This window comes from Sorex fumeus, unplaced genomic scaffold (genome assembly GCF_029834395.1).
Source record: "Sorex fumeus unplaced genomic scaffold, SorFum_2.1 ptg000007l, whole genome shotgun sequence".
Classification (NCBI taxonomy): Eukaryota; Metazoa; Chordata; class Mammalia; order Eulipotyphla; family Soricidae; genus Sorex; species Sorex fumeus.
Window position 1 is genome coordinate 38,953,574 of NW_026606064.1, and position 12,935 is coordinate 38,966,508.

General features: G+C 42.3%; 1 protein-coding gene across 2 annotated transcripts in view; it reads right to left on the reverse strand.

Moving 5' to 3' along the window:
• The window catches only part of GALNT2 (polypeptide N-acetylgalactosaminyltransferase 2), a 230,287-nt gene that overhangs the window by 14,974 nt on the left and 202,378 nt on the right, over positions 1 to 12,935 (reverse strand). For both annotated transcript variants that reach the window (XM_056130748.1, XM_056130739.1), the window contains exons 7-11: positions 10,285 to 10,406; positions 9,108 to 9,195; positions 7,417 to 7,504; positions 6,328 to 6,431; positions 2,603 to 2,729 (exon numbers count right to left, since the gene is read on the reverse strand). In XM_056130748.1, the coding sequence (XP_055986723.1) occupies positions 2,603 to 2,729; positions 6,328 to 6,431; positions 7,417 to 7,504; positions 9,108 to 9,195; positions 10,285 to 10,406 (529 nt within the window). The remainder of the gene's footprint in view (positions 1 to 2,602; positions 2,730 to 6,327; positions 6,432 to 7,416; positions 7,505 to 9,107; positions 9,196 to 10,284; positions 10,407 to 12,935) is intronic.

The following is a 12,935-nucleotide window of genomic DNA, read 5'->3' on the forward strand; positions in this document are numbered from 1 at the left end:
TAGACAACTGAAACCTAATCATGAAGAGCTTTTAAGGGTCTATCTCACAGTGATTCAATAAAAAAAAGTAAAACAAAATCAATTTGTTTTTCTGTTATTGATTTTTGTGAGTGCTTTATTTTCCTTGGATATCAATCTGTTATCTGATTTGTCAAGTGATTTTTTTTCCCATTTAGTATGGTGTCTTCAAGGTTTACCCATGTTTCTTTAGTAATACAGCAACTTGGTTTCTTTTGCCTTTGCCAGTGGTGCCATATCATTAAAAACAATTTGGACTTTAAGGTCCAAATCTTGGAGCATTCTGCCTATATTTCCCTCAATGTATTCTGATCTGACCTTGAGGTCTGATACACTTCGAATAGACTTTTGAGTTAAGGTACGAGACATGGATCCAGCTTCATTGTTCTAACATGTGCCTATTCAGTTTCCCAAACACCATTTACTGAAGATACTATCATTATTCAACTTTATGTACCTAACTCCTTTGTCAAAAATTAGTTGAGCATAGATATGGGGATTTGTCTTTGTGTACTCAATTCTAACCCTTTGGTCAGAGAATCTATCCTTATTCCAGTAACATGGTGTTTTGATCACTATAGTTTTATAACATAGTTTCAAGTTATATAATAAGATAACTTCCAATTTCTTTTTTCTCAGAAGGGCTATGGCTATTCAGGGAACCATCATGGTTCCACAAAGAAACTTACTGTTGACCATTCTAAGTCCTTTAAGAAGGTCACAGAAATTTGGATTGAGATTGCATTGAAACTACATGGCAATTTAGGTAGACTGGTGACTGACAATATTAATTGTTCCAATTTAAGAACATGGGTAATTTTTCTATGTCCTAGCATGCAATCTTCCCTCAAGAATGCTTCATGTGCATAAGAGAAGAATATGTATTCAGTGTTTTGAGAATGGAAAGCACCATGTATGTCAATTAATTCCAGAATTTTTAACACCTCCTTTAGGGCTCTTATATCTTTACTAATACTCTATTCTGTGGATCTGTCTAATAAGAGCTGAAAATTGAAGTCTGTCACTATTATTATGTTTCTCTCAATGTGTTTCTTTTTTTTTTTACATTCCCAGCACCAGGGTCCTCAGTTTTCCTCCCATCCCCCCCCACCTCAATGGTCAGCACTTCTCTCTCTCTCTCTCTCTCTCTCTCTCTCTCTCTCTCTCTCTCAAATTGTGGTTTGTGATACAGATACCGAAAGGTTATCATGTATATCCCTTTCATGTATATCCCTTTACGTACTTTTTTGTAAAAATTTTTTTATTAGTGAAACACCATGAGGTACAGTTATAGACTTATAAATTTTTGTGCTTGGGTTTCAGTTATACAATGATCAAGTACCCATCCCTCCACCAGTGCCCATCCTCCACCACCACAGGTCCCTGCATCCCGCCCACCCCCCATCCACCCCGTCCCACCCTGCCTCTGTGGCAGGGCATTCCCCCTTGTTCTCTCTCTCTTCTTTTGGGTACTGTGTTTCGCAAGAGAGGCATTGAGTGGCAATCATGTTTGGTCTATAGACTACTTTTAGTATGTCTCTCCCACCCTGGGAGGGTCTTCACAACACCCTTTATTTGGTGCTCTCTTCTCTATCTGAGCTTCCTTTTCACCTAGCACGTGTGGCTGGCCTTCAAGTCATGGAGCAAAATTCTTGGTACTAATCTCAGCCTGAATGTGTTTCTTTAGGTCTGTGGCAAAAGTTTTATATATGTCTCTGACCCTTCATTTGGTGCATATATGTTAGTACTTCTTGATCTACTGTTTACTTAACCAATAGGTCTTGTCTGTCCCTATCTCTAATTATCTCGTTTAGATAAAATACTATTTGGTCTGATATATGTATGGCTGCCCCAGCTACTTTTTGGTCTAGAATAAGCTTGTATGACTTTTCCATCTTTTCATTCTGAGTCTGTGTTTATGCTGTAGGTTTCTGAGCAGAAACTATGAAATTTGCTGACCTTATTGTCAATTACAGTATGCCTCAATTTATTGTTTTCGTAAGCACTAAGTAGTGTCCACCATCTCTAATCATTCTTTACATTGAACGCTATTTGGCTTGACATAGTATGGCTGTCCCAGTTTTTAATTTTATTTTTATTATTATTTTTTTTGTCTACCACTGACTTGTGTGACTGCTTTCCATCTTTTCAGTCTGAGCCCATGAGCTTGTAAGCAGTTCGATTTTGTTTCTTGATCCACCCAGTCACCAGTTTTAGTACATTACAATTCATAGGGATTTTTTAATATACTTATATTTATGTGTATATATATATATTATACACACATATGGATGTGGTATAATAATTTTTGCAATTGGCCACTGTTATTTATAAATGACCTTTCAGTAATTCTTGCAGGATTGGTTTAGTTGCAGCAAATGTCACCGCTCTTGTTTGTCTGAAAAGGTTTTTATGTATCCTTCAAATCTAAAGGACTGCTTTTCAGGGCAGTGGACTCTGGGTTGAAATTTTTTTTTTTTAAATTTAGCATTTTGAGTATCTCCTTCCAGAGTCCAAGCCAACTTCTATCTGAATGGCGGTCAGCAACATTTGTGGTCCCTTCTCAGTTTTCTCAAACACTTACCGGGCAAAGACAGTGCCACTGCCACCAGGGAAGGTGTAAGGATGCTGCTTCCGGAACACGTGCCCCACACGACTACAGGGAATGATTTCCAGGCTGCCACCACACTGCCACACTCGGAATGAGATCTCTGAGATGATGGAGACAGGGGTGATCAACCAAGCTTGGAGGCTGCTTTGAGTAGCAGTCACCCAAAGCAGGGTGTAGCTATCCACACACCCACCCCCTACCCACCCTCTCCCATCACTGAATCCCCCCATGCCCTCTACTACTGAAGGAGGTGGGAATAAAAAACAGACTTGCTTCTGGAACATTTCACAGAGGAGATGGCTGCCACCCCCTGGATATCTAGGTTATCTCCATGGCCTAATCACAGCAGTTTTTTTTTTTAAGTGAGGAGAACCTGTTAGTGTGACTATAAGGAATTGTTTCAGATCAGAATTCTTTACAGGAGTGATTTGAGGGGTCTATTCTGAATATGAAGGACTCCTGGCTTATTACTGTAGCATTACCAATAAGTACTGATGAAATCCTGAGTTCACTAATGGGTTTGTGATCATGGAGAGGTGCAACTGCACTTGTTCTGCTCAGATTGTTACAAGAGGCAGGTACATAAGCACCCAACCATCAAAATGCCCACAGTTATAGGCCAGAGAGATAGCTCAAAGATATGAAGCATCTGCTTCACGTGTGAAAACCAGGTTCAATCCTCAGTACCAATATGGTCTCCTGAGAACCACCAGGAGAGATCCAAGGCCACCCTGCAAAGTGCAAAGGTACCTCATGGATTGTGGTACTGACCAAGGATAATAAAGTGACCAATGGATACCTGAAAGCTGTCGACGGACAACTGTCAGTCCCTACCTATTGTCCCCAGTGGCTAGGAGCCTCCAGAGAGGCTCCTGCAGGAGAAACAAGAGAAAGAGTGCTGGTGCCATCAACACTCCTGTAAGCACACATTGTCTGTGTCCTAGAATGGGAGAAGTTCATTTAATTCTTGGGCCACACCCATGCACTGGTCCCAGTCACCAACTGTTCCAAGTGCAGCCCCAGCCAGATGGTTAACTGAATGTAAGAAAAGATTAAACTGAAAAATTAAAAGTCATTTTTCCCCCTGAAACAGTTCATATGTGATAAAAGGGCACTTCCCTCTACAACTCTTTCCATCACAAAGAACAGTTTGGATCTGTAAGATGGAATCTCCAGTGAGGGTATCAGCAGTCATGGCCAACACCAGACTGATGAGTGAGGAAGGAGTCGGGTAATTGCCCTCATGCTGGTCCGTCCAATCTTCTGCACAGAAGGTCAGGAGCCCAAGGTCGAGAGCCCGATACAGCTGAGGTGACCACCTGGGCCACAGATCAGGAATTTCACATGTGGTGATCACAACCACTCAAGCCTATGCAGTGAAGTTTGACTTTTCTGCTCACTGTTGCCCAAGAAAGCTTTGAACTTCTCTGTATTTAAGGATACAAAGTTGAAAGAGTCATTGCCTAATTGGAAACTTCAACACTGGGGTAACAGAAGGTCTCCCTGCTTCTCTCTATGTGTCTGATCTATTAAAGCAGTAATACTGTGCTTTCTAAAGTGGGTGTAACCACTCCCCCTCTCACCCCGCTCCCTCCTCACACCATTGGGAGGTCAGCAGTTGCCCTGATGAATGTGGACAGTATGAGTACCTTTGTAATAAAGGATCTGTTCAGGGTTTTTTTGGTGGGAGATTTTAAAGATCAAGTACAATTGCAATTTGTACTTCTGACTTCACTTGAACCCTGTAACTGTGGGGTGGGGAGGCGGGGGGTGGGGGTGGGGCAGGCATAAGTCAACATGACGGGGGGGGGGGGGTGTGTTTGAATTTAGCCAGCTTGTGTTTATACTGGGCTGGAGCGATAGCACAGAGGGTAGGGCATTTGCCTTGCATGCAGCCAACATGGCCCACCCGAGTTCTATTCCTCCGCCCCTCGGAGAGCCCGGCAAGCTACTGAGAGTATCTCGCCCGCACGGCAGAGCCTGGCAAGCTACCCATGATGTATTCGATATGCCAAACACAGTAACAACAAAGTCTCCAATGGAGACGTTACTGGGCCCGCTCGAGGCAAATTGATGAAGAACGGGAGGACAGTGACAGTGTTTATACTGTGGCTCTGCCAATGAGCTCTGAGAATTTTGGGGAGATCCGTATCAAATGAGGAAAGTATAAAATGAGATGCCCTTCTGTCCACTCCCACATAATGCTCTCCAGGAGGCTATACCTACAGATCACAGATAAAAGGGGGAGTTCCTTGCCTTCTTTCTCAATGCTTAGATCAGATTTACATTATTAGCAAGGAAAACTGGGCACTCTAGTGGTTCTGGTGGAGCACACTTGGAGAAGAGTGTTGGATTGTACTCAAGTGTTCTCATTCCCCGCCTCTCCCGTACAGCTCCACATGTCTCTGAGGCTTGCTGTCCACTGCCACTGTTCTCGGCAGCACCCAGACAAAGAGTTTGGGGTAGTACTCAAGGTGGGGATTGTCTTGCTGAGCTCAGTCTGCCTCCCCAACCTCTGAAGACTAGTGGATTTAAGAGGGTCTTGTGGGAACCACTGAGGGAGGTTGTCACTGGGTGGGAGAGGGCTGCAGTCATCGCAAGAATGAATATATGGCATCTAATAGATGAGGTAAATCAGCTCAGAAATACAAGCACTTGAAATGAAAGACTTAAAGGGAAACAAACAAAAGGCTCTAAGCAGAGAGCATTTTTATCATTATATAATAATGATGGCACTAACAATATAGACTAAGATCTATAAAATTTCACTGTCCCTTAAAGGGTAAAGGTTCATAAGAAAGTTTTTATTGGGGAAAAAAAACACATTAAAGTCATTCACAACATAGGGACAGCTAAAGGGTCTCTCTCTACCCAATATGATTTCCATAATTACCAGTCAGTAAATCCGAGAAGCCCTCCCTCCACCCCCAGCTCACCTTCCATTTGACATGGCTAAAATGACTCCCAAGAGCCCTGTTTCAAACATTTTCCCATTTAAGTTTTCTTTCTAGACCCTCTACTTCATTAAAGACATTTAATTTTCTTTACTTCAAGGAATTTAAGGGACTTAAGTTATCTAATAGAGTGGATGGCATCCTGAACCTTTATTTTAATTAAAAAAAAATTTTTTTTTTTGCATCTTGAACTTTTAGGATGGCTTTTATTGTGTTTATTATGCCAGCACATGGTCCTCTGGAGGGACCATGCAGTGCTGGCATTGAAACTGGGGTTGTCAGGGCTGGAGCAATAGCACAGCGGCGGGTAGGGCATTTGTCTTGCAAGCGGCCAACCCAGGTTCGATTCCCAGCATCTATATGCTCCCCCAAGCACCTCCAGGAGTAATTCCTGAGTGCATGAGCCAGGAGTAACCCCTGTGCATTGCCGGGTGTGACCCAAAAAGGGAAAAAAAAAGAAACTGGGGTTGTCTTATGCAAAACTTGCATGTCAGCCCTTGGAGCCATCTTCCTGGTCCTGGGGTGACACATTTTAATTTCTAATCCAAGACACTTTTAAGAGTGAGAGTGAAGTTCATACTTATTTGGGGACCAATTTTGTCCCAGGAACTCTAATGCCTTAAAACTCTTTCCAAATCAACCCTGGATTAACACAAATCCTTGCTCGATGAATTCTTCAAAGTTTTGAATTTTCACCAGCATTGGAAACTGTTTTGTGTCTGAAGATCCAAGGCTCATACATACCCAGGTTTTCACCTCCCCACACATCCATCATCATGTCATATTTTCCCAGTTCTTCAAAATAGAACTTATCCATCACGAAGAGCCCTCCTGCAATCATGGGAGTTCTAAAGTGGTAGAGAGGGTGAGAGGAAAGGGAGAAAGAAGTCAGAGGTCAAGGTTAGATTACCAGCATCCATTACATTAAAGTAAACCTTATAAGCAAGTCTTCGATGGTCAGAGTTCTGGGTGTCCCTCTCATCCCCCTACTTGCCATGCTAACATGCCGCCAGAGTACCAGGGGTTGCACCAAGTCTCCTTAAGGAAGACAGATTCTGGAGGCCAGAATATTCAATGACAAGGCCAGAATATTCAATGACAAGAGTCTCTAGGTAAGTAGACTTCCTCTGCTTTTCTTCAGAGGACTGCCCCAAATCACAGCCCTGGTGATGCCTTCTCCCCTTTATCACTAGCATATTATGGGGCATGTTTTTCTGTTAGAGAGGAACACCACTGTCCATATTTTCTCATCAGCTTGGAGAAGGGTTAATAGCAGACCACTGATTGAGCTCCTTGGTTCACTTGAGAGGCCCTGAAAGACTCAGGGCTAAGGACTGGGATAAATACTTGCTCATTCACTCAGTACTGGCAGCAAGCTTCCTCTTACTCAGCTCTGGGTCCCATTGTCTTGACTGGCTTCGACCATGAAGCTAAGTCACAGCCTGGGAATTCCAAAGACAGGTGTCAGTGAGCACAAGACACACAGTGGGGCATGGCTGCTGAGGAAACACCACAGACCAGGACGGCAGCAGCAGAGAGACATGTGTGTGCCTGCCGCCCACTCCTGCCTCTGGTCTCTGAGGTCAACCTGAAGACAGACCCAGCTGTGGAAAATGCTCAATATAACACATCTGACTGAACACAGAAAAGTGGCAAGTTCGCCACTGTACACAGAACCTAGGCTGAGCTGGGGAAAAGAAATCTCTAAGTATTTTTCCCTCCTTGAGGAGGCATAAGATCTAATGAAGCTCTTGAGTGGGTCCCTGAGAAACTGGGAGCCCAGTGCCCAGGGTTCCCTGAGCAGGGGCACTCTACATGACGTCTGGTACTTACTTGATGGGGGCAACTGGATTGCCTTGCCGGGCTCTTCTCTGCTCAGGGGTCATGTAATCCCATTTGAAAACCAAGTTCCAGTCAAAACCTGCCGGTAACAGAAGGGAACAAGTGGAGCTGACAAGAACTGCTGTGTGCTCCCACTGCCTTGACCCTCAGTTTAAGAGTATCTGACATTTGGATGAATGAGACTCACTGAAAAATTAAAGAAAAATTGCAGGTGGAGGGGAACAAGCCCCAAAGAACAAAAATGTGGAAGGGAAACAGTGGTTGGAAGAAGGAGGTGATACATAAAAAGTTAGCTGGATAACTCAGCCACCTGCCTCTAACACTTCTCCAGCACAAGGCCACATATCAAGAGGACATAACGAGGGAGTCCCTATAAATTTCACTGCCTCAACATCTCTTAGCTGCAACTGAACCACACAGGAGACAGAAATGCAGTGGGGCAAGATGGAGGAAGGAAAACTTGGAGATGAAAAAGAGCCCCAGAGATGTAGCAGGTTTGAGTATTTGGTAACCCTGGCAAACTTTGGATACACATTTGAAATTCACAGACCACTCAGGATTGCAAAGCCTGGTCTCTATACCCAGCCGTAAGGTGTCAGTCTGACTGAGAAGGTGACCTAATGGAACTCCCTAGCAGTCAATAGACTGCATCGGCAAGGTTCTGTCAGAACAGTCTAATTCAGAGCTCGAGACCCATCTACTTTTGAGCATTCTGCCTCTTAGTGCCACACTTAAGTTCAGATTTCTCATAGGTGTGCTCTGGCTTTGGAACTTATCTGTCCCAACAATGTCAGTGTCCATAGCCTGAACAAGGCAGAAGGGAGGCAGCGGGTAAAGAGTTTCTGGGCTGGTCTAGCATATTGATGGGTCAGTCAGCAGCACAGGCCCAAAAAGGTTCCAAGGTTAACTGTTCCTGCAGAGTCAGGGATGACTAAGTCTCCACATGGATGACCAGGTAGCTGGGTATGTGCCCAAGAATACTCAAGCCATCAAGGGGAACTGGAGAAAGAGGAGGCCAAGATAGGCTCCTTCAATTCCAAAGATCCTTGGCAGTGTGACACTCAACACACACAGCCTGTCAGCTCTGAAGTGTTCACAACCAGAGTCCTACGGGGAAGACTTAATCTTCTCTCATTAAAAAATGACAACAAAATTGTGTGTACAAAACCACATGTGTCACAACAATGACAGAAGGTTAAAGAGATAAGAGAACAACAGGAAAGAGTGAGCTCCTTAAAGGAAAAAAATGCTCCTTTTCACTCTCTGTGAGAATCTTGGGCTGGGGCGATAGCACAGTGGGTAGGGCGTTTGCCTTGCATGCAGCTGACCCAGGTTTGATTCCTCCATCCCTCTCGGAGAGCCTGGCAAGCTACTGAGAGTATCCCACCTGCATGGCAGAGCCTGGAAAGCTCCCTGTGATATATTCGATATGCCAAAAACAGTAACAACAAGTGTCACAATGGAGACACTGCTGATGCTCGCTCGAGCAAATAGATGAACAACGGGAGGACAGTGCTATGAGAATCTATTCATCAAGCACAGGGATGCTCTCTGCTTGGAGCATACTCACAGACAGTGCAAACCTATCGCTTCTGCCACTCACAACACAACACCGAGGGGCAGCAGTGTTTAGATGCAGTGTGGACAGAAAAGCATCAGGACAGAACAGGAAAGGCACCTACCGCCTTTTAGGTCGGCAGATGCTCCCACATACTGAAAGTTGTCCATATTAATCACATCAATGATAGGTGACACGACTCGAGTTCTGTCCTACAATACAAATAAAAAAAGAGTAAGGATTAAAACCCCCAACAAGAATCCTTTCCCACAAAAGAAGACAATAACATGAGGCAGTTCTGGAGAAGCTCCTCTCTCCATCTGCTTCCACACCTGTCAAGTATCAAGTAATCAAGAAATGGTAGCAAGTAGAATTATCATAATCACCAGTATCTTGAGGCTATTTAATATTTCCTAACTTACTTTCCATTAATTATCTTGGCTATGCGGTACAAAGGAGTGATTTGTTTATCTTAGATTTCTCCTGTACTTTCATTATGTTTGCTGTATTACCCCAAGGGGAATTTTCTTAGAAGGAAGACAACAGATAGTGAAACCAGCAGAAGGCAGGAGAAATGACAAAAGGCAGAGATATATTGTTATAGGCATTCTGAAGATTGAACTGCACAAAGTGTGCCCACAGATCACCCTTACAGACACCTGTCCCTAAGTAGTCACTGTTGCCCCTTGCCCCTTCACAAAGGCTGGTTCTCACAGGCAGCAGCATAGCTGGAGGCGAGAGCCTTATGCCCTCCTGAGCTTCCCTAGCTGAGCGCTCCCACCCTCAGCTGGCACAAAAGCAGTAAAGACTCAATTTGGAGGGCTGGAGTGATAGGACTTTTGCCTTGCAAGCGGCTGACCTGGGTTCGATCCCCAGCATCCCATATGGTCCCCCTGAGCAATGTGCTGGGAGTAATTCCTGAGTGCAGAGCCAGGAATAACCCCTAAGCACCACTGGGTGTGACCCAAAAAGCAAGATAAATAAATCATTTAAAAAAACTTTTAAAAAAGTAACTCAATTTGGAGAGGCCAAGGACTATTCTGAGTACCTTGCCACTTAAGAATCCAGAGAGCACTGAAGAGCTGCAGCAGGAAGGAAAATCCTCCTAAGAAAAGTACCGTCTTATACTCATCAGGTTTCCCCAGCCTCTCTGCATTGCAATTTTCCTACATGGCAAAATATTTTCTCCACCTACCAGTAGAGTCCTGCAGTGAAATTTTGAACACAAGTAAAGGAGGCATTCTGTGGGCCATCACAGAAGACCCCAGTTGAAGCCTGAGTCCTCCCACTGAGCTCCTCACCTCAGCAACCCTCTCTAGGAGAGGCTCCAGCCAGTGCTCGTTACACTCACAGTGACTGTCCAGAAAAGTAAGAACCTTGGCTTGAGCCGCGTCAGCCCCCCGGACCCGTGAGCGCATCAGACCTGTTGAAGTGAATTCAAAAGTACATTAGTGGGGAGAGCACACAGAATCTGAGGGAAAAAGCAACAAAAATCATACAACTCAGCACCGATACCAACCCCTGACTCAGCTCTACAGCCCCAGCAGCAGGACTCATTAATGGCAGACTTGTGTGGCAGGACCAGTCTAATTCCAACTTCTTTTTGTGAAATTAATTGGATGCCTGGGAAGATGACTATTTGAGAAAGCAAAGATGCCCTCTGAGAAAAGTCTTTACATAACTGACATCTCATTTATCAAGCAAATGACACGCAGAACTTTAAGAAACACTTTCCTCTGACTGCAAGAGTTTTCCAATTAGCTGGGCTAAGTAAGGTGTCAACCAGACACTTCAAGTGCTAATGATGCTGACTTTAACTGATAATTTAATGGTAACCATGTTGCAAATAGATTTGTCTTCAAAGACTTATCACAAGCTATCACAAGACTTATCACATGCTTGATTTTTACACAAAATGAGTTCAACTATTGGTCTGTATATTTGTGATCTAGTAACAAATATTTGATTACCACATAGAGTCTTATTATAAATAGTGTATTTGTCTCTAGGTGATATCATGTCTGACTCTTATGCTGGTCTTAATAGACATAAAAATGACACCAACTATTCACAGTCAATAAGAATGTTTTTAGGTTCTTCACACTAGTTAAAATGGGCTTTATATAATTTGCACAGACTGTATTTGCTGTAAGAACAGTACTGTAAACCACAGCATCTATAAGGAAAAAGTGCCTTTTACAGAAGGAGGCTGGTGGGTGGGAGGGAAATTGAGGAAATTGGATATTACCTCCTACCAATTATAATGACTATTATAAAAAATACAATAGAAGTGTTGGTTAGGATGTGGAGAAAGGGAACCCTTCACCAGTGTTAGTGGGAATATAAACTGATGCATCCATTCTGGAAATTAGATAGAAGTTCCTCAAAATATTTAGAATTGGGCTGGAGCAGTGGGTAGGGCGTTTGTCTTGCATGTGGCCGACCTGGGTTCAATCCCTGGCATCCCATATGGTTCCCCAAGCACTGCCAGGAGTAATTCCTGAGCGCAGAGCCAGGAGTAACCCCTGAGCATTGCTGGGTGTGATCCCAAAAGCAAAAATAAATAAATACATAAAATTTTAAAAAATTTAAAAATATTTAAAATAAAACTACCACATGATCCAGAAATTTCACTTCTGGGTATTGTTTTGTGAGAGAGATATCAACACTCCACTGTTCAGTAAAGCATTATTTACAAGAGTCTCTCAAGACACAGAAATAGCTAGTGTCCTGCAATGGATAAATAAAGAAAATATGATCCATCCAGAGGATACACACACATCAAAAGGAAATATAATTCTATATAAAAGAAAGAAATCCTGCTATCTGTGACAACATGAAGGACTTTAAGGGCATTATTTAATAAGTCACATGGATGAAGAAAATACTACACAGATTCAGAACACTGAACTCAGAGAAAAAGAGTTTGGTGGTTGCTAGAGGTTGGGAGTAAAGTGTGGGTGAGTTTGATCAAACCATATAAACTTCCAATTGTAAGAGAAACGAGGTTTGGGAAACAGCATGGTGACCATAGTTAATTATAGCATGGTGATAGCATGGTGACAGTTAATGACAGAGAGTAAATCTTGAAACTCAACATTAAAAAAAAATTTTGTTATTGTGGTGAATGAGGCTATTAAAACTCACTACAACAATCATTTTCAATATAAATATATTTAAGTCAGTATGCTTATAGACCTCAAATTAATACAGTTATACATATTTATAATATTATCAATAAAATTGGGGAAAATACAAATCAGTCAAGAAATAGTCAAGAGAGGAAAAAAGGCAGAACTTAGATTATGAACATGAAAGCCACATACTATAATTGGGCTCTAATATTTTCATCTGTAAAATGAGAAAGAAGGACTAAGCTTTCACTTTTCAAAGCACATCAGAATCATCTAAATGGCTTAAAAATGCACATGACAAGGCCTGACTCTAGAAATATAGTGAATTTTATTCAAAGCATGATCTTTTTAATTACCCATGACTGTAAATATCCAGATTAAGAAATTATTGTTATGAGATCCTCATTTTTAATATTAAACCTAAGACTGCTTTTTTACTATCATTACATTTTATGTGATTTTTTTATGTGATTGATTCTGTATCATCTTCATCCTCTTTTTTTTTTTTTAAGTGAAGCAAGATAGACTTCATTGAAACTTATTTAGATGTGAGGAAAGTGAAAGGAGAGGACATAAGTATTTAAGAGAGAATACAGACTTCACCAGAGTGAAAAAAGCAGAGATCTAGAGACAAACAAGCAAGATACATATTCAAGGAAGAGATGAGCTTTGAATAGCAAGTCTGATTTTGCATCTTCTATTCAATATCATTGTAAATACTTGTGTATATGGCCAAATAGATACATACACACATACAAGTACATATCTATTAGAGTGTGGGGGTAATTCCAGATATTTCATCTGTTCCATATAGGCTT